The sequence below is a fragment of the Cebidichthys violaceus genome, unplaced genomic scaffold (assembly GCF_023349555.1).
Source record: "Cebidichthys violaceus isolate CVI_PGR_0920_01 unplaced genomic scaffold, fCebVio1.0.p SCAF_8, whole genome shotgun sequence".
NCBI classification, from domain to species: domain Eukaryota; kingdom Metazoa; phylum Chordata; class Actinopteri; order Perciformes; family Stichaeidae; genus Cebidichthys; species Cebidichthys violaceus.
The window spans coordinates 3208391-3228451 of NW_027176964.1; the positions used below are offsets into that span (position 1 = coordinate 3208391).

Here is a 20061-nt window from a genome sequence, read left to right on the forward strand (position 1 = left end):
ATGTGAAATCCTTGTCTGTCTCAGCTGGTCTTAAATTCTAGAAAATAATTCTAATTGCCACACTGTGTAGTGTGAATCCTGTGGTCCCATGATGTTCATCTCTTCTGCATGTGTCTATTTAACAACACTAACTAACGTCTCTCTGTCATTTTGTCTCCACTTCCCATCCACACATCTCCATTTGACCTTTGGCTTCAAACTTGAACTCCATCCTGGAATTCCTCACCCTGCGTCATACCCATCCCTCCACCCGTTCATCATAATCCATCTACCCATCCCTCCACCCGTTCATCATAATCCATCTACCCATCCCTCCACCCGTTCATCATAATCCATCTACCCATCCCTCCACCCGTTCATCATAATCCATCTACCCATCATCCATTCATACCTACTTTTTCTCCCACGCTTCCATTTGATCTGTCCCTCCATTTAATCAATCCAACCAGGTGATGACTTGGAGAGACATGATGGTAGTTCAGAGAAACCTTTCCTCATGTCCCCAGAGCTGCACAGAATTCTGGGAAAATCCAGTCAGTCGCGTTGATATCCATTCCTCCTACCCACGGTGTCAGCAGCCAGTCTGGTCGGTCTTCATCCAACAGTCCTGCACAGACGTCACCTGGCCAAGGCCTCCACACTGAAGAAATTAGAGACTACAGAAAGACGACGGGTCTGATCCTCTGTGGAGACCCTGTAAGTTCACTACCAATAAACCTGTGTCGACACACACAGGAGGGCAACTCCTCCTGAAATCTAAATGTGAACAATGTATGAAACCGATACTTCAATCAGAAAGGAAGACTTTTTAAAACATAACAAAGTCAGAACCAGATGAAAGTTAAAATGAGGCCTCTGCTGGATCCAGGAGGTTCTGCTACACCAATGCACTGACTTACTGCCTGTGTTTTTAACGCTGTGCCATTCTTGGTCTCATGTAATATTTAAACTCTCAAACGAGTAAGTGAGAAGAATAAGTGAGAAGAATGCCGTTTTGTATTAAGATTCAGGAGTGAATTCACAAAAGGATTGTTAGGCTTTTGCGGCTGCAAAACCTGCGAATAAGACGTAAAGAAACTGTGTAGTTCTCAAAGCACCTCTAACTGTGCTGCCAAGCAAATCTCAGCGCTCCTTTTTTATTTATTCAGATGTATTTAGGTTAGATTATTAGATTTTTATTTAATAGGGATGATGTAATTTAACAGTTTCAATACAAAGCATGACACTGATGTGCTACACAGAGAGTTTAACCCTATTCCCCATTTCAAACTATTGTCCCTAGTTAGGTTTTCACATTCAATTGTAATTACAGTAAATTCATACATTTTGAGCATAATTGGGCCCTTTTTATGCAAATGAGCTTCAGTGCAAAAACAGTCCAATTCACAAAGATCAGCGCTGATAGACACACACAGTTACAGTGAAATTATTTGCGTCTTTAGAAAGTTGGTGGTAATGGAAGCACATTTATGAAATGCGTCCGCTCAGACTCATTTATTTGTGGGATGCAGTGACAGTTGAATCATGAAAAATGAATGAATAAAGACACATTTATGGTTTCTGCTGCGCTGAGATCGCCGCAAATGTTTAATAAACTCAAAAAATGTCTCAAAGAACTCTTAAAACAAGAGATAAGTAAGTAATCTGTTTCCTTGTTAATGGTGTATTATTTCACCAACCAGCATATGTGTGAGAGGCTGTACAGGCACAATAGAAAGACATGTCCGACACGAGCCCGGCTCAAATCAGTCTTCTGCTGTGGCGTGGCCTGTACTGTAGATTCACCTGAGACCAAAACACAGTACAGTGTGCACCTGGCGCTTCAGCCAGCCATACTGAAGACCTCACAATACACACAGTCACAAACTATCACTGTAACATTCCTTACTTGTGTGACATTAGTATTTAATCAGTATACTGTATAAGAACATCTACATCTCTCTGAAAACCAAGAGTCAAACCCACAGGGTCTTTAGGATTTGGTCAAATTCTGGATTAGTACTTCCTTTTCAGTCCAGTCTTGATATATCCGTTTTTTATGATGTAACATAGGAAGTACTGCAAATGTCTTTTTTTTTTATTTAAAAGGGGCCATTATAGCTTTAAGCTAATTCACATCTGTAGTCCCTTGGCAGGTCAACACAAGGAAAGCACAATAGCAAACAGTACAAGGTAGAGACACAATACAAAGATATACAAAAATAAAAAAAACAATACAAAGCTACACACAATAGCACATCACAAATGTATGTTTGTCCGATAAAAGCAAGTCATAGACCATAAAACTCAAGGTCAGTGACTACAGACCTTGCTGAGCAGCTTTTAACAGAAATTATGCTAAAGATATGGATTTACACAGAGACATCTGCTATATTATTATTATTATCACTGTTCACAATGAGTTGAAAATTATTCTCTTTTGCTATGTTAAACCACGGTTTCAAACACTCCCTGTTCATTTTCATAAGATGGATTCATTTTTGTATTTGCAATGTGTTTTTTTTATATTTGTAAGTTGGTTCAAATATAATAGAATGTTCATATCTTGATTAAAAAAAGAATAAACGTGTCTCTGTCTTCAGTGCTTATGTTGAACTAAAAGATGAAATGACAAAAGGCAGCTTTGTGATATTTAAAGCTTCACTTCTGTTTCCACTGCTAACTCAAAATCAGACCACAACTAAACACAGTTGTATCATCTGCAAACAAAACGTTGCTGCATTATATCTTTTACTAATGTCTTCCTCAGGATTACGATGTACCACAGAGAAGAGCACAGTGCTGCAAAAGAGAAAATAATCAATGTATGAGTATGATTTAAAATTGGAGGAGTAACCTTTAATTCTAGTGTATCAGAGTTGAAACTCTTCAAAGGATCACACAGGTTCAGACCATTTACGTATTAGTAGAATCAGATATCAGACATCTACCTTGTTTATTGTGAATCATCACCCTTTGGGTTTTCTAAAGATACTCAACTAATGTTTTTAAGGGGCCAGAAAAGAGAATCGAATTGAGACCTTTGAGATAATCAGCAGAGCAGGGAAGGTCTCCGCACCCAGGGTGTCAGGTAGTCACTTCTCCAGCAAAGCCACTGAATTGCCCTTTGTGATTCAAGAGTCATGAGCATCATTTCCAGTTTTCCAGCTCATTTGTTTTGGAGGGGAGTTCAGACACCTGTTTCTAGAATCTTTATCGTTTTATCGTCCTCTACGTCATCATCTGATCTTCTGCCTGCCCCAGTCTCTCTGAGAAATCTTTGATGTCCGATTTGACCCCATTAATTGGAGTCAGAACTCAAAAATGTGGAAATTTGGAGCCAAAGCTGTCCTTCAGGGCTGCAATTGGTTAGCCCCGTCCTGAGCAGTTTGAGGCCATTGAGTCGACATATCACTCATACTTATTTAATTTAGGAATTCAATCCCTTTTAACACAGGAGAAATGTTCAATTTATCAATTGTTCAACTGGCTGAGAGATTATGCAGCTGCTAGTTACATCCCTCCTTCCCCTATATTCATCTTAAGCAGTAAGCCACACAAACGGTTGTGAGCGGAGTGCCTAAAACCTCCGTAGACCCCCTGTAAATCACTGCCTCATGTGGCTTGTTTTTTTAAAACACTTACTACATACACCTGACAATAAACACACAGCAACCAAAAATGAAAAAATGTATTGATATAATCATTCTTCCGCCAACTAATATAGTTCTTTATTATGTTTTTTATTTATTCATTTTTTTCTCTGTTTTATCTCAGTTGATGTGGCCATAGTGCAATTATTTCAAAGGTTCTCTTGACGATATTCAGAGCATTAATATAGAATTAAACAACTATTATCTATGTGAACATATAGAGAGTAATGCCTCTCCCTCTGTGTGTTATCACAGCTTCTCTGCTTGGTTTACACAGCCGGGCCGGCTGCGTGTGCTTTTAGTGCATGTTAGTGCATGTGATCGTGTCCCAGGTAAACACTGTTAGCGTTGCTTGCACAGCTAGCGCAGTTATCCCCGTTAGCTGCTTGCCACCGGCTAAGCTGTCGCCATGTTGAGAGCTGTGTGGAGGCAATAGATATTCTCTCATTTCTGTAGGGATATGCCTCATGTACACATAATATCTTAAGTAAAACTAAAAGTATTGAAACTTTTAGTCGGCCCTCTACAAAACACAGCCTCCAGATCAGGTACAAACGCAGAAGATAACCAAGGCCCTTATTACTATTTCAGGTTTTTTTGCGTACATTACAGTCATTTAGCAGACTTGCTTTTATGCAAAGCAACTTACAATTCAGTATCTATACACCGTAGGCACACGGGAGCGATTTTGGGGTTAAGTTGGGTTGGTAAGGTTAAGTGTCTTGCTCAAGGACACATTGACATGAGCAGAGCAGGAGCTGGGGATCGAACCACCGACCCTCTGATTGAAAGGCGGCCCTGCTCTCCACTTAGCCACGGTCTCCCCACCACACTAATAACCCTGTGCCTTCAGTGCTTCTGAGGATTTCGGGCACCGGGGCAGTTGCCCGATTCATAATCCAGCCTACAGAGAGACTCCACGGTGATGCCGACAGCCTTAGTCTGGCTCAGTGCTGCTGCTGGGCGAGGCTGCAGGACAAAGCTGGGTGGAGTACTTCAAAGGGACGTCCAGACCCACCACAGGACCCACAACACTGAGCCACGACAGCACGTAGTTCACCGGTCTGCACAGACACACAGAGACAGATATCTGATAAACACTGTATGACATGAGGAACCCTCTGCAACTGGTTTCTTTCCTACCTGTGTTGGTCCTGAGCCGCCTGCAGCACGGGCCTCATGAACTCCTCTGTCCTGCAGGGGTGGAGCATGAAGAAGGGCTGACCCAGCAGAGGATGCTCCTGACACACAGACACAGAGGGGAGAGGTCAGTGGAGCTCTGAGGAGGAGGGGGGGGGGGTTGGAACAGCTGACGGCTGTTTTACCTGCAGAGTGATGGTATTCAGAGGGCTGCTCTGAAGCCGAAGCCTGAAGCTGGGATGGACGGAGCTCCACACCTCCTCCAACGACAGGCTCCTCCCCTCTGATGTGGTGACACGCGAGGAAGAAGACAAAGCACAGATATCACTGAGGGCATGCACAGAAAATACTGTACACAACGTGTTTTCCAGAAGAAACCGATGACAACTTTTGTCTGATGTTTGGGTCGAATAAAAAGAAACGCAGCGTTGTGTGTTTATGTGTGTGTGTTTATGTGTGTGTGTGTGTGTGTGTGTGTGTGTGTGTGTGTGTGTGTGTGTGTGTGTGTGTGTGTGTGTGTGTGTGTGTGCAAAAACTGTGCAGCTCTTTGTTTTGCTTTCATAAGTGTGTTTGTGGTTGTGGAGCTTTTGTATATTTATCATTTATAATCAGTTGTATGCACATGCTGAAAAGTGTTGTCTATAAAAAAGGAATATATTGTTGCTTTGGACATTACATGAAATCAGTAATCTCTTTTAAATCGCTTCTTAAAGGGACAGTGTGGAGGATTTTTGTCCCTTCTGGGCTATGGTAGAAACATGGTGGTGCAACATGGTGGAAAAGCAGCTCCCTAAGTACAGGTTAAGGGCTCCTTCTCAGCAAACAAAAACGACAATCAGACAATGATTCTTAGTTTCAGGTGATTATATATTAGTTGTAATGAAAAGATAGTTATGAATATTAAATTCCAGTTCTGCTAATAGATCCCCCGAAATTTTACACACTGGCCCTTTAAAACCCATTTTATAGACTTGCTTTTATCTGACATTGTCTTTTTACTGTTTTTCTTTCTAGTTCTATTTATTTTATTGACATGTTTTTATTGTTTTTATCTGTTGTACTATTTCATTTTTCGCCATCATTTGTCTTTTCTTCACTGTCTTTTGTCTTTGTGTCTAAATTTGACTTTAGTTGTGTCCTGCTTTTGCTTTTTTTTGTCTGTTTCTTTGTAAACTGCTTTTAAAGGTGCTATATGAATAAAGTTTGTATTAGAGCTCTGTGGTGTGATTGTAATATGCTGATATCACATAACATCATCATATACATTATGCATTCATATTCAATACACTAGCATATGTGTGTGTGTGTGTGTGTGTGTGTGTGTGTGTGTGTGTGTGTGTGTGTAGTGACTGACTCACCCTGAGTGAAGGCTCTGAAGTAGAGCACAGGAGCAGCGTAGCTGCAGGAGTGCAGGATGTGATACTCGTACTGAAGCACCTGGCTGCTGCCTTCAGTCACCGTACAGACCCCGTCATCTTCATCATCACCATCACCACCATCATCATCATCATCATCATCATCATCATCTATGGCACCGCTGACACAGTCAGTACCCACTGAGGCAACAAGACCAGACTGGAGGAAGAGAGGCGGTGGTGAATGGAATAAAGTTAATGATTGTGCATGGTATTAGTTTAACATGTTAGTTAAAGGGTCATTTTAATACCACTGAAGGATATAATTCAGTGATATTTAGTCAAGGCAAAGATGGAAACAAAATAAATGTTGCCATGTTTCACCTCTTCCTTCTCCCGGCCCTGCTGATCAGGACAGGACTGACAGGAAGTGCGTGGCTCCGAGTCCGAACCCGATCCTTCCTGGTCACGAGCCGGGCTTGGGTCGATGACGACCGACCTGAGAGCGGTCTTCCTCAGGTAGCCCTCCTCCGAACCCTGCAGCCCCGGATCAGAAAGCACCGTTAACCACGTTCAGGGGGGCCCACGGCAGGCTGTCGGGGCCTCTGTCTATGACATGTGACCAGTCCAGACCTCCTCACCTGGACGGCCTCCCAGCTCCAGCCGTCTCTCAGCTGCTCCGACCGCTGCAGGAGGAGCCTGCAGCAGAGACGGAAGCTCTCCTCATCCAGCACACAGCAGCTCATCTCTGCAAGGGGACACGGTGGAGGGGGCGGTACATGAGTGATATGAATAACACATTACCACTATTATATAACAATGAGATAGATATATATATATATATATATATATATATATATATATATATATATATATAACCTGCACTACCTGCTGCGTTTGACAGTAGTGGAAGGTTTCACTTGTTTTATCATTGTGCGGGAGGCCTCTTTCATAGATATTATATTAACATTGCTGATGCAGGCAGCACTTTAATATTGTTGCTGGTGGAAGTGTAGCTTCTTTTAAATACTTTAAACACTGTTGCGTATTTATAGAATTAAAAATATATATATTTTATAAACTGTAAAAAAAAATTCTATGTGCAATCTTAATCTGAATAGTAAGCAGTACCTCCTCCTGCTGTCAGATAATTGTAGTGCAGTAAAAAGTACAATATTTCCCTCGGAACTGTGGTGAAGCGGAAGTATAAAGTAGCAAAAATACTCCAGTACAAGTACCTCAGAATGCAGTTCAGTACACCTTAATCTCTGCTACCGACGGGAGAATGTGTGTACCGATGAACCCTTAACGTTACACGCAGTCATCAGCGCATGCGTAGAACATGACGCAGCGTAACGTTACCGTGTGGCCGACGGGAGGTTCCGACCCAACCGAAGCTCAAACACACAAACACAGAGCAACAGACACCGGACAGTTTATATTCCACTCTTACTTGCTGGACGGGTCGCACGAAGGAACAGCAGCTGCAGAACCAACGTTTCACTTCCGGGTCGGGAGATCACGTGACTATTACCGTCACCATTTAAAATGATTATACAGATCTGTAAAATAACAGATTCATTAGGGAAAGATTGTCAAAATTACCAAAATATTTAGAAACCTCTTTATATAATATAGATTTAATTAAATATAGCTCGTGTCATTCGTTGGTCTTTGAACTGTCGTTTGTCTTGTTGTTTGTCTGTACAACCGCTAGATGACAGCAAATAGCCCATTAGAGCTGCGGCTCGAAACATGTCAGCGCCAGAATGTGTCGTCACTTCACGAGCTGGATTTACAAACAATAAGGCAATCATTTCAATTATGAAGTGATCTAACTGAGCAGATACCACATTAACACATTTACACACACAATAACACAATTTAAAGAAAAGTATATATATGAGCATAATTAATCCTAAAAAAACTAAATAGTATAGATAAAACAAGTAAAAACAAAAGATGCATAATAATGAAAAAACACATTGTTGAGTGATTGTTAGGGTCAGATAATTTTCTCGTAATATATAGAACCTTTGGCATATTTGGATTTCATTAATTCCAAGGACTCTAGAGTTGAGTTTCATAGTAGCACATGCAGAAGGGTGGGGTCTTCAGAAATGTTTCCTTATGAATAAAGAATTCAGTTAAAATTACAAAAACATACATCCTTAGGTCGATTTTTTTTCTTCATATAACAGTAAAGATAATACTACTATGATCAGCATTTCTGTGGATTTGCTAATTAATCATTCCCATCATTTTTTCCCAGAATAAGAGAAGTTGTTTCAATATCACCTTTACAGAAAATAACCTAATTACTCTCAAAGCCAAACCTAAATCTGAAAAATTCACTGGAAGGGTAAACATCAGTGATTATCTTGTAATGAACTTCTTTTGTTTTGGGTGGAACATGGTTTTTGAAGAACCTTGTTCTCAGTTAACATACTGTTAGTTGGTCAAACGGTATAAACTGTTTGTTATTACAGACCCGGTGAATCTGTTGGAGAACTTTTTATTAAAAAAAATGAATTCCATATATAAATTGTGTGGGGATAGGAGATGCGGACTGAGAGCTGAATAATTTGGACAGGTATAGGTATTCTTTTTGTTCATCTTCAGTGGATTTCAATGCACATTTAATCATGCTGGTAAGGTACCAAAATGTAATTTTGAATATATAATACAAAACACCTGAACTATCCCTTTAAGACTCACTACAGCCATCATGTCTCACATTATATTACACATAATACATAACAAGTCTTATTGAATATGTGACATCACCAAAGAGGTCCTAATTTGATACAAAACGTTTCCATAGGTTTGTTGAGAAGCAAAATGGATTATGGATTATGACCATAAGTAGTTTCAGTGTACATTTAATTACTGGAAAGTCACTTTAAAATGGATTGGAGCCCATTATCAATTTGCCCATATTTCAACTTCTTTATGAGGTTTGCCAGTTTCAGATAGTTTGCCAGCTCAGACATGAGGAAATCAAAATGTGTTAGTGTGCTTTTTGAGGTGAATTTTCACATTCAATTTGACATGGTCATAGTCAGGGTCATTTTATTTAATGACAGTTCAAATATGACAAAATTCTGAATGTGTTCCAATGCATTTTGAGGTGACTTTCCAGTAATGTAGTGAAATGACTTATGGTCATAATCAGTAACATTTTGAGCCAAAATCCACTGCACTTCTTGGCAAACCAAAGGGTCAGCAGGTTTTTGGTTCTCTGTAGTTAACACAAACTATGTATTGTTTTGTTCTATGATATAAATACCTCAGTGGACACACCTCTCATTACTTTTGAAGCTTTTAAGTGTCTTAAAAATGGCTAGATGAGACTACAAACCCTACAACATTAGCTTTTTGCTGCTGCCCATTGTATTCAGAAATAAAAGAAGTGGAAATTCGTGAAAATGATTTTGCTGAACTAATGATACAAAATCTGATGGAAAAATCCAATTGTTTTTTGTTGTGGGAACCAGTGCGATGTTAACCTGTTCTTCATAAAGAAGTCAACCCTGCACCTCTGTATTGGGCAGAGGGAGAGCATCAGCACCACTAAGTGTATGTGTGAGCAGTTTGGTGTAGGAACTTCTTTCTTTCTACCAAACAACCGTATCACTGGGCAGAAGGAAGCGTGCATCTACTCTGCTGGCTAACAGCTCAGCCCAGGATGAGCCTCTCTAGAATGATAAATAACACTACAGGTAAGATGAAAAATATATATTTTGGGATTTTAGGGTGAACTGACCCTTTTTAAAGGGCGTATGTGCTTTGGTAAAGTAAAAAATAAAGTCACCTCAAGGGCTCCGTAGAATTCATCCTGCCTCAAGAAAATCTTTGTAAATAAAGATTAATTCAATGTTCCGTTAAATTGTAGTTGCCACCTTGCGGTCACAGCGGTTGCTGTCCAGCAAAAGTTAGTTTCACTTTAGGGGACGGACACAAAAGACCTCAGTGAGAGACATGGCAAAAGAAGCCATTTATTGAAATAGTCAAAAGAAACAAAACATGAACACTTTTTTTTTTTTTTTTTCCAATCAAGCAAAATGCAACAGTTTCCACGTCGAAACACACGTCAACACTACGTCTTTGAGACGCTCCCGCCCAGTTTGATCAGGCAGTTCTGTACCGAGGGCAAAGAGCAACACAGCAGTTTTTTTGTTCGGAATCTTTTGTAACACGTAAACCTTCAGACGGAGAAAGAAAAACTGAAATCCAACACATGGCTTTTTAAAATCAAATATATACATTTGTTCTTACAGCATTTACACAGAGAAGAAAAAATAAAAACAAAAGCAAGTACCACAGAAGAACTCTATCTGTCAATCCAAAAGTTATAAAAAAATGTAGAAAGAGGAGAAACTGAAGCATGATGAGACTGCCAGAAGAGTTGGACATTGTCTTTATTAATGCTGACAGCGAGAAGCAGGAGGGTTTTTCTGCGTTCCAGAAGTAGACGCATGGGAAGGACACATCAGGGTTCTGGACAGGAACATGCTAGAACAACCCTGAGCTCAGAGCGGGGGGGCAGAGGGTTCACTTCACTTCCACTTCAGTCTATTTAGCAAGAAAGGGATGTGTCAAAACGGTGAAACTTCCTACAACTCCCACAATGCCATTTTACCCAATCATGCTAGATTCACTCTTATTTGAACTAGTTGTTCATGGCAGGTCTGTAACCACCGTGTGAGACGTTTTAAGGCTGGTGTGAAGCCACGCTGAGGCTTTTTCACAAGTGTAATTATGACTTCCATGAGGATTTAATCAGGACATGTGCGTACTTGTGCTTATAAAGTACGGTTTCAACAAAAAAAGGAGACTTTTTGGCCTTAAAGGACAAGTGTGTAGCATTTCGGGAGATCTCTTAGCAGACATGGAATATAATATTCATAACTAATTACTGTATAATCACCTGAAACTAGGAATTGTTTTCATTAGATTAGAATGAGCCCTTTACATCCCAGAACAGTCAAACCAAACACTGGAGAGATCCTTCAGCGTTGGTTTCGTTACCTGAAGAACACCGTAGTTCTCCGACACGCTTGTTAACCTGCGATTCTGTGAGCCGCAGAGTGTGATACTGTGGTACCGCTTTCTGACTACCGTTGCTCTTAAAGTGATGTTATAAGAGCCCAGTATCATGTTAGGTTGTGAAATGATCAGGAAATGCAATCTATTGGTTTCATGTACAGACAAATTGTCTTTTTCATGGTGGACACAAATGAAATGCAGAGCAAGTGAAATAGTTTTTAATATCCAAAAAGACCACTTTCGGTTTGTGGGAGGGGAGCTGGATTGGTCAACCAAGATGTTTTTCCAAAACTTAATTAAGTGATTGTATTGCCTAAACCTAAACTTTCATTGTTGACATAATGTGGTCCAAAAACAAAGTTCTGAGCGACATGAAAAATACAGACAATTGGTGTTTCTGTACATAAAACCAATAGATTGTATTTTGTATTTGTATTTCACGAACTGCTGTGAGGCTGTGTTGGTTATTATGATATGGATGGCCTCTGAGCGAGGCGACCAGCGTTACCGCGGTTTTGCACTCTGCGATTCACGTCAACTAGATCTCAGAAAGGAAGGAGTAAGCAGACGGGTAGTCAGTTGTTTGCAACCACACCACTAGACGGTAATCCTACACACTGTCCCTTTAAAGCCTTGAGTTAAGTTTAACTAGATCATAGCGGATAGGTGAATCAGATTTCATGGGTCTTTCTGAAAAGCTGAAACATGTTACTTTTCTGTCCATATTGTCAGCTAAATAGGTATTTATTGTGCATGGAAGTGAAGTAAGCCTAGCAGAGTTTCTGCTGTTGACACACTTGAGGGTGAGGGGAAGGGAGGTGGCAGACAGACACACTGACAGTTTACTAGACGCTGACTGAGGCGCTGCATTCACACCTATATGGCTTCAGGCCTTGAGACGTGTCAGCGACGTGCAGACATGTGGACAGACTACGAGGGTGAGGGTAATTCGGCACCCCCTTCGTTACCAGGGAAAGACATAGGGTGAAGACACAGGTTTTGGACAGATAGAGAGGCGGATGGAGCAGCAGAGTCGAGGGCATCGACAAGAAATCACACCGTAAACGCAGTACGGAGTGTTCTTTGACGTAATAGACGAGCACTCCCTTCCACCCTCCTATGCCATACTGTGCTGTAAGAGTGAACAGACAGCTTCATTATAGTATTGCTCTCAGTGTAGGTAAGGGGCCTGGTGGTCTACATAATCAACACTGTTTTGGAAGGAGAGTTTTGGTGTCCTGCTTGAAGTGTCATTTCATCGCAGATTGCCATCTCTGTTTAAAGGACACTTCACTGCTCATACAACTCGAGACTTTCTGGTTCTTTGACCTTTAATTCTCCCACAGATGTGCGTGTGAATGTCTGTAAAACAATTCACTAACGGGAGTCATGCGGACTGACCGGTAACTCATTCATTGGACCATTTTGACCCGTATCACCGTGACACGGAGCCAACAGAGGAAAATAACCTTGGGATTGGAAGCAGGTCCTGCTGCACTTTACCGAACCAGGTTGGTGTATTCAATTGATATGTTTCTATTTTTTGCACTGTGTGGATGTTGTTGATTGTTTAATGTTATGCACCACCCGCTATGTCAAATTCCTTGTATGTGCAACATGCCTCGGCAAATAAACGGTTCTGATCTGATAATGAGCATTATTAGCAGAGGCTGATCACTTCCACCTCAATCATTTATCCCTTACATCTAAATCATTCATGTAGAAGATGGAGCGTTGTCTTTTTGAAGAGAATAAAGACACTCCATCGATCAAACGTAATGATGAAGAGTAATGCTTCGTCATCAAGGAAACCACCCTACATATCTTCTTACATACATAATGCAAACACCAGCATGCAGAGAGCACACTGACCAGACAACAGCTGAGTGTCATATAGTAGTTTGGCAAACTCGCATAATTACATTGAATTATTTACTGCTGAATAAACCTGTCAGCAACAGCTGCAGTTAAGAGTTGGAGACGATTGACGATCTAACACTTTCAGTTAAGAATTTTTACAGCTGGTTAAATCATTAATAATACAATTAATCTCTGACGATTTGATAACTACATTCTTTCAAATCGTAACAGTAAAATATAAATTATATAATTCAATTTGATCATTTGGTAATCTTCGAAATAAAATCTGGTAACTTTGGTGGTCACAGGACTGTAATGAGCTTGTCCAATTTGGGCTGAATGAAACGATTGATTATTTTGGGGGAGGGGCTTTGGAGGGAAGATTTAGCATCTTTTGGAGCTAATGCTGCTAGCTACTTTCATTCTAAAAGAGTTGGCAACACTGGGCTGACTTTTTAGGTTGGATTAGTTTACAATCTAGTGTACTCTTGCTCAGCACCATTAGTAATAACATTTATTACAATTTACCATTTGACCAAATCTCATAATTTTAATGAAAAAAAATCCCCCAAATGACATGTATTAAATCATTGAATTCTAAATAGCAGGGTTGTCGACAGTGTGGAACGGCCTCTGAATGACCGCATCCCATCACAGGACATTAAAACTCTCCAGTGAAATGGTTTGTTGGTTAATAAATCATCAGCATAACGATTTGATGATGTTACCTCAATGCTGTACGGATAAGTATGCTTGAGATTATATTCTGTATTGTGTGTGTATCTGTCCAAATCCTTCAGTGTCCTCTGTTTCCTTCATCACTCAGTCATCATCACACACTTCAAGGCATTCATTCAACAATTACAACATCTAGCTTAACAAGAGCTAAAGCTAGCTTACTACCGTTCGTGTTTCATGACTTTCTCAACATTTGACTCATTAATGACCAATTTGTAACCCATCGAGTTGAATTGATCAAATGTTCCTTTAACAGTCAATATCAACTTCATCACGGCCACACGGTGTACCAGCGTCACTGATTTTCCAATGTGAATTTTGACAGATAGAGTTCGGTATCTGTTTTGCAAAGATGTCAGGACCCTTTTCAAGGTTGGTTTAAACGGAGACATCAACACTGTGACATTAGCCTTTCTCAAAGTGGACATTTGACTTGCAGTAAAAACACAGGTAGAACTACTAATGTTGATGGTGGCCCTGACCAACCAGTAGTATGTTTCAGTTAACACAGGAGCTATAGAGACAGTTGCTATGAGGAGTTAATGGTTAGGGCTGTCACTTTTTAATTCCAATCGCAGGTAAAATGTATTGATCTGATCTATTGAATGCATCTGTTAATTGTCATTAGGCTAGGCTAATGTTGTTCTCTCTTTGCTAACGCAAAATGCAGGTAACCAGTGAGCTATGGTGACCAGATAATCATGACACCAACCATCTGAGAATTAATGTGAAGAAGAATGTTGGATTTGACGCTATAGATTTAAAAATTGTGGAAAAAAGTCAACCTTAAAACACACTGCAGTGCCACATCATGTGTTATTAGTACTTTTACTAATGTCAAAGATCTGAGTAACGTTACTTCTTCCACCTCTGCATTAAAAAAAATGTCTTTTATGGGGCGGAGAGGGTGGAAATGGGACAATGGCTTGATTTTTACAAAGTGACAGCCCTAACATTGGTCAAAGAAACATGCGTTTTTAGAAGTGTTTTTGACATCCGCCACTCGCCTGACTCATGAAACATTCTATCAATCCACACTGACTCAGAGACAGCTCAGTATATTCCTACTGTGTGTCTGCATGGTGAAGGCAGTTGGCCTAGCTAGTGTCCTTTCAGCTCCCCAGGAGCTGCTGAGAGGACAGAGATGGCAAAACCAAGGTTGGAGTTAATGTCGACTGAACAGATAGAAAGCTAGGTAGCTAGCAAGCTATGTAGGAAGATAACCCCACTTACAATGCTCTAATTAGTCAAGCCAAAATGTTCTCCGTGAGAAAGGCCTATAACCCTTCGATGTGAGGCGGTCACTTGATGAGTCCTTGGTAAATCGCAGTGCATTTCGCTCCTCTTGTTACTTCAGCAAATTGACAGACTGTCTGTAGGATTATACAGTGTCCATAGAGAAACAATTAATTAACTAGTTGTTCTCAGACATGTCCTGTGGTTGTTTGTCTCTTCAGACCGAGACAGTTTGTTCATATAACTGTCCAAGTTTCATTCCATTCTGGTCATAGTGTTCATGATGTTCTAAACATAAGTGGACTGGAGTCCTTTTCCTCATCCCTTCATTAATTTCCTTGCCAGGTTTGTTAGACACGTCAGGCTTTCTCTTGCATCCATTCATTCATCCATCTATAAATTTTGACAAATTTTCAGTTCAGCGCCAAGATCACAGTCTGTAAACCTGTGAGAGATTCTGGTCCATCTATCCCTTCTGAAAGATGGGGCAGTTTGCCTGTAGTTTAAAGTACATCCATTCCACTGTAGTGCTTGCCCTAAACATGTGAGACTTTTTGCGTCTCTCTTGCCTGTTTGATGCTGTACAGCCACTTGATGACTCTTGCGTTTCGCTCCACAGCCGAGATGCCATATGGAACACGCTCCCCAGCCTCCTCCTCCTCATCTTCCTCCCCGTCTGATAGCCCATCGTTAGAAGATCGGCGAGACCGGTCACATTCTGAGGAGATCATAGAAGCTGATCGAAAGTTCAGGCTGACAATGTCTGAGTTGGCCCGCGCAAAGTTCTCTGGACCGACTGCCTCAAGCTCCTCTGGGTCCAGGCCGCAGTAGTTAAAAAAACGTTCCACGTCAGCTCCCGCCCGGGCGTACCGGTCTGACAGGTCTGATTTAGATCTGTGTAGCGAGGAGCGACGAGCCACGGATGAACCAAGCTCCGGATTGGCATCGGTTGAAGTATTGGAAGAATCTCCGAAATCGCAAGGTAGCGACTGGGGGGCGGTGTTGTCGCAGAGCGAGGGGGATGGAGTTGGACGAGGGGGAGGCAGCGACAAAGACAGAGCGGGGGGAGGTAGGGTGGCAGGGTTGGGTTTTGGAGGGAGGGGTGGAGCTGAGGAGCTGCTGGATCGCGCCGTGCGAAGTGGCTTGCCATTGCACAGTCGCAGGAGGTCGGAGGAGGAGTGGGAGGTGAGAAGAGGTGGTAATGGGGAGCGAGAGCGATCTATAACGCCTTCACCTCGTCTGCTAAGGTTGAGGTTTCCTCCCTGTAGTGGACTGCGACGTCCCCCACTGTTGATCGGAGGGACCTTCAGGGAATGGGAGAAGGATCGGAGGGAATGTGAGGTGCTTGGACTGGGAGCTGAGTCTGGTGGTTGCTCATTAAGTGTCATTGTAGATCGGTAGGTTAACGGCATCCTAGGAACAGAAAAAAAGAAGATAAGTACATGTAATGCAGTATAATTTGGTAGGAAGACAAATTCAAGTATGTGGACTTACAACCTTGTGGACATACAGAGTAATTTAACAACCTTGGACATGGCCCCTTCCCAAATTAAAAAAATGCATTCAAAGCCAGATACCTAATCCCCTGCCCATGGTTCCCCCTTGGCCATTCATTCTGCCACTACTCTGTTAGATCGATGTTCCAGCTCCAGGAGACCCGCCCTACTTCGCCCCTGATTGGTTTACCCTGATATTCCTACCCTAACCCTTACCAATCTGACTCCTCATGCCTAAACCTAACCAATCTAAACAATGAAGGCACTGACTACTAGCCAATCAGAGGCCGAGTAATCAATATTGCTTAGGTAAACATCCAGGGTCATCCAGATTCCATAAAACCAAGTCACATGCGGCTTACGGTTTTACTCGCCAATATGAAGCACCTTTTTTACTTGCAGACACTGAAAGCAGTGACAGTGTCCCAACCTTTGAGTCTCCACCATCACTGACCGTCCAGATACTTGTATGAACTGCTAGCTTAGCTTAGCGATGTTTTAGCAGAGGCAGTGGAGAGTTACAGAACAAGGGATGTGAATGAGTGGTAATAACGGTGTAAATTTGCTACCAAAACTGTAACATTGATCGACACCGTAGTAGTAGTAGGATGTGGGGTGAATGTGACTTGTAATTTGGAGGTATAAAGTACAAGGCAAATCGGGAAAAAAAATATTCTGGAGTTTGGAACAAAACATATAAATAGAAAAGGCATAGAACGGACATGGAACTATTTGGAAATTGTTAAGGTGACAACACACGTCAGTGGGTCCTTAAAGTGTTGTAGGTCAACAGGAAGAGGGCAGAAGCAGCTAGCTAGTTAGCTACATAGCTTGTCGTGGTTATAATGATGATAGTGAGGTGGAGGGACTGTTACACCCAGTGCTGCCACTGGCTGTATGGCTTATTTGCTGTAACTAGTGCAGCATTAAAGCATAGTGAAATTAGAAAGCTAGCTAACTTTCCAGCCGTCTGCTAACTAGCTTGCTACTCCCACCATGCTTTAATGCTACACTGGTTACAAAAAATAAGCAGAACAAAGTCACTCATCTGGCTAATAACAATTTACTACGGAGCTTTTACATCAAACAAACTGATATATCCATGAAAAGGCAACGGAGACACAATGAGCCAATAGCTTTGTTAATGTAGTTTTGTTCAAACTATGGTGACTCCCCACAAGCCTGTTCGGGATAATTTAGGAAATATCAGTCAAGGTGACAACTTGCAGTAGACATTTTAGAACACAAAAATGGCTCATAACCATTTCTAAATATTAAATTAGTAAATTACCCCGATGGTGTCCAACTCCTGGCCATTCCCCCTGATGACCTCATCAACACAGCACTTTTAGCTCCACCACCTAGTCCTTCAGGTCCTGCTCCTGAAGAGGATGATGAGTTAAGCAGATTTTTAAGGATCTCAAGGTTTAAATTCCCCCGTTTGCTGCTGCCGCTGCTTGTTGGACACGTGTCTGACTTGGCGTTGTTATTGGATGCTTTGAAAGGTATCCCGCCTCCATTTCCTCCTCCACCAATCCCAGGGCCTCTCTTGGACAGGAGGGTGTGACCAGCGGGAGGCTTAGCCAGCACAGGTGGTTTGATTGGCTCCTGCTTGGCGTTAATAACTTCCTGGCTCTTGACATACTTGGCCTTGTCAGCTTCTAATCTCTCAACAGCACTGAGGCGCTTTGGATTTGGTTCCACCTGAGACACAGATTCAAAATGAAATGTTAATGAACACAACACTGATTACCCATTTTCTGTACATGTTTACCCTTCACGCTCCTCCCTGCTTACCCAGGGTTGGAGCAAACCCAACTTCAGGAGAGAGGCAGGGACCACCCAGAACAGCTTGCAAACTTTTCAGGGCAACAACTTGTAGACAGATGAACTATTGATACTAACATTGAAACCTTCCTTACAGGCTCACCTAAACATGCAAGTCTTTGGACAGAGGACACAAGTGCACCACAGAGACATGAAGAGACAATGCAAGGACGGATGGTCAGGTAGGGCGCAAACCCGAGGACCTACCCGCTGATTTGACCATTTTTCCTTGATATTTGTGCTTCTACCATACAGTACGTAGGCTAAGTAAGTAACCAATGTAGTTAAATGGTTTCTTTTTTGTCTGTTTTAACTGTGTTTATTGTTTCCTACTTTGTTTTGCTGTAGCAGACAAAGTTAATACTGTTAAAAGTCCAGTTATGAACAACATGGATCAAAGATTTGTGGTTGCGTTGGGTGGAATCGCTGAAAATCATATTGACATGAAACAGGCAGAGGAGGAGAAGATGGCAAAATCAGCTGGGGTAGTGTGGGCAGGGCATCAAAGCCACTATGGCTGTAGGACATATCATTTTTTGAGGGGCCAAACTGATGGGGTGCAGCAGCCATTGCCATAATGACCTTCGTGAAATTTCTGCACTGATGATTATACACAGTGCATTTTTTTTTTTTTTAAATGGACAAGACTCCTAGTTAGCTATTATGCCAACAGACTTTTGCCATATGTGTAATAATATAAGAATTATTACTTACACATTTTCCTGTGATTTTAGATTAATCAGAAGACATGTCTTATTTTCATACATGCCTTTAATGACAGATGCTAGGACATTTCATTTATTTATTTATTTTGCATCTAGTGCAGTCAGAGGCATTAATACCAATCTAGTAACAGATAAGATTTCAGCTACTATGATAGAACAAAGACTTCAACATGAAGTGTAGGGGTAGCAAATTATCCAGTTTCAAAATCATATCAGAGAAGATATAGGGAGTGTTGTTTTGAAACAGATTTTTTTTTTTTTTAAAGCTGACTTCACAAAATGAAACAGATCCCTTTTCAGTCCAGCATCTTGCATGAAGCTCTGGGAGGTGCTATCGAACTATGAAGGTATATTTGTGTCTTTATTATGCAAACAACAACAAAAAATTTTTGAAAGCAAATTTCTTGCACTGCAATCAAAAATCAAGTTTGTAAGTGAAAATATATAAACTGTGAATAAATTATGTGTTAGTTTTGCTTATGAAACTAGAATTTTTGGCTGCAAATCAAACAACTTTGCTTCCAAAAAAACCCCTACACTTTCAAAACGAAAACCTACGCTTTCAACAAAAAAAATCTACGCTTTAAAAAAAACAACCTACGCTTTCAAAACGAAAAGCTATGAGTTGAGTTTGGACGTAGTGGGCGGGGCATATGCTGCTGAATGAGCAAGGAGTTTCTATTGGTGGGTTCGACTTGGATCCCGGTATCTGCCTCCACTGTAAACACTGACGGGAGGTTACTGTGATGAGCGACATGGAGGTAAGTTATACATTATATTGCTCTGTTTTGTCAAACATATTTTAAATGTAGCAGCACTTCACTTTGTTTTTAAAGAACGACATGGAGGGCTGATGTGTTGACATGAAGCCTCACTTTCTAGGTCGGCGAAAACCAAGCTTAGGATTTATTTAAAATTGTGTCATACATGCGTATCTAACCTTAGCTAACATAGTCATGCCTCAGGCATACGTTACTCCCATACCGGGAGGTTATAACATCAC

General features: G+C 41.2%; 3 protein-coding genes across 6 annotated transcripts in view; 1 reads left to right on the forward strand and 2 right to left on the reverse strand.

The window, feature by feature from the left end:
* LOC137892670 (choline transporter-like protein 5-A) overlaps window positions 1-2569 on the forward strand; it is a 60227-nt gene extending 57658 nt beyond the window's left edge. For 2 of the 3 annotated variants that reach the window (XM_068737983.1, XM_068737986.1), the window contains one exon: window positions 450-2569. In XM_068737983.1, the coding sequence (XP_068594084.1) occupies window positions 450-547 (98 nt within the window). In that variant the 3' untranslated portion in view covers window positions 548-2569. The remainder of the gene's footprint in view (window positions 1-449) is intronic. The other variant, XM_068737985.1, reaches the window with a different exon arrangement.
* Window positions 1551-7600, reverse strand: atg10 (ATG10 autophagy related 10 homolog (S. cerevisiae)). Its single transcript, XM_068737987.1, has 7 exons — window positions 7366-7600; window positions 6769-6875; window positions 6512-6664; window positions 6131-6347; window positions 4958-5055; window positions 4776-4873; window positions 1551-4696 (listed from the first exon to the last, which is right to left on the reverse strand). The coding sequence occupies exons 2-7, from the start codon at window positions 6871-6873 to the stop codon at window positions 4570-4572; spliced, it is 798 nt and encodes a 265-aa protein (XP_068594088.1). The 5' UTR covers window positions 6874-6875; window positions 7366-7600; the 3' UTR covers window positions 1551-4569.
* A 2500-nt stretch (window positions 7601-10100) lies between these two features.
* Window positions 10101-20061, reverse strand: part of fam110b (family with sequence similarity 110 member B) — a 49172-nt gene continuing 39211 nt past the window's right edge. For both annotated transcript variants that reach the window (XM_068701409.1, XM_068701408.1), the window contains 2 exons: window positions 17798-18210; window positions 10101-16423 (listed from right to left, as the gene is read on the reverse strand). In XM_068701409.1, the coding sequence (XP_068557510.1) occupies window positions 15547-16423; window positions 17798-18210 (1290 nt within the window). In that variant the 3' untranslated portion in view covers window positions 10101-15546. The remainder of the gene's footprint in view (window positions 16424-17797; window positions 18211-20061) is intronic.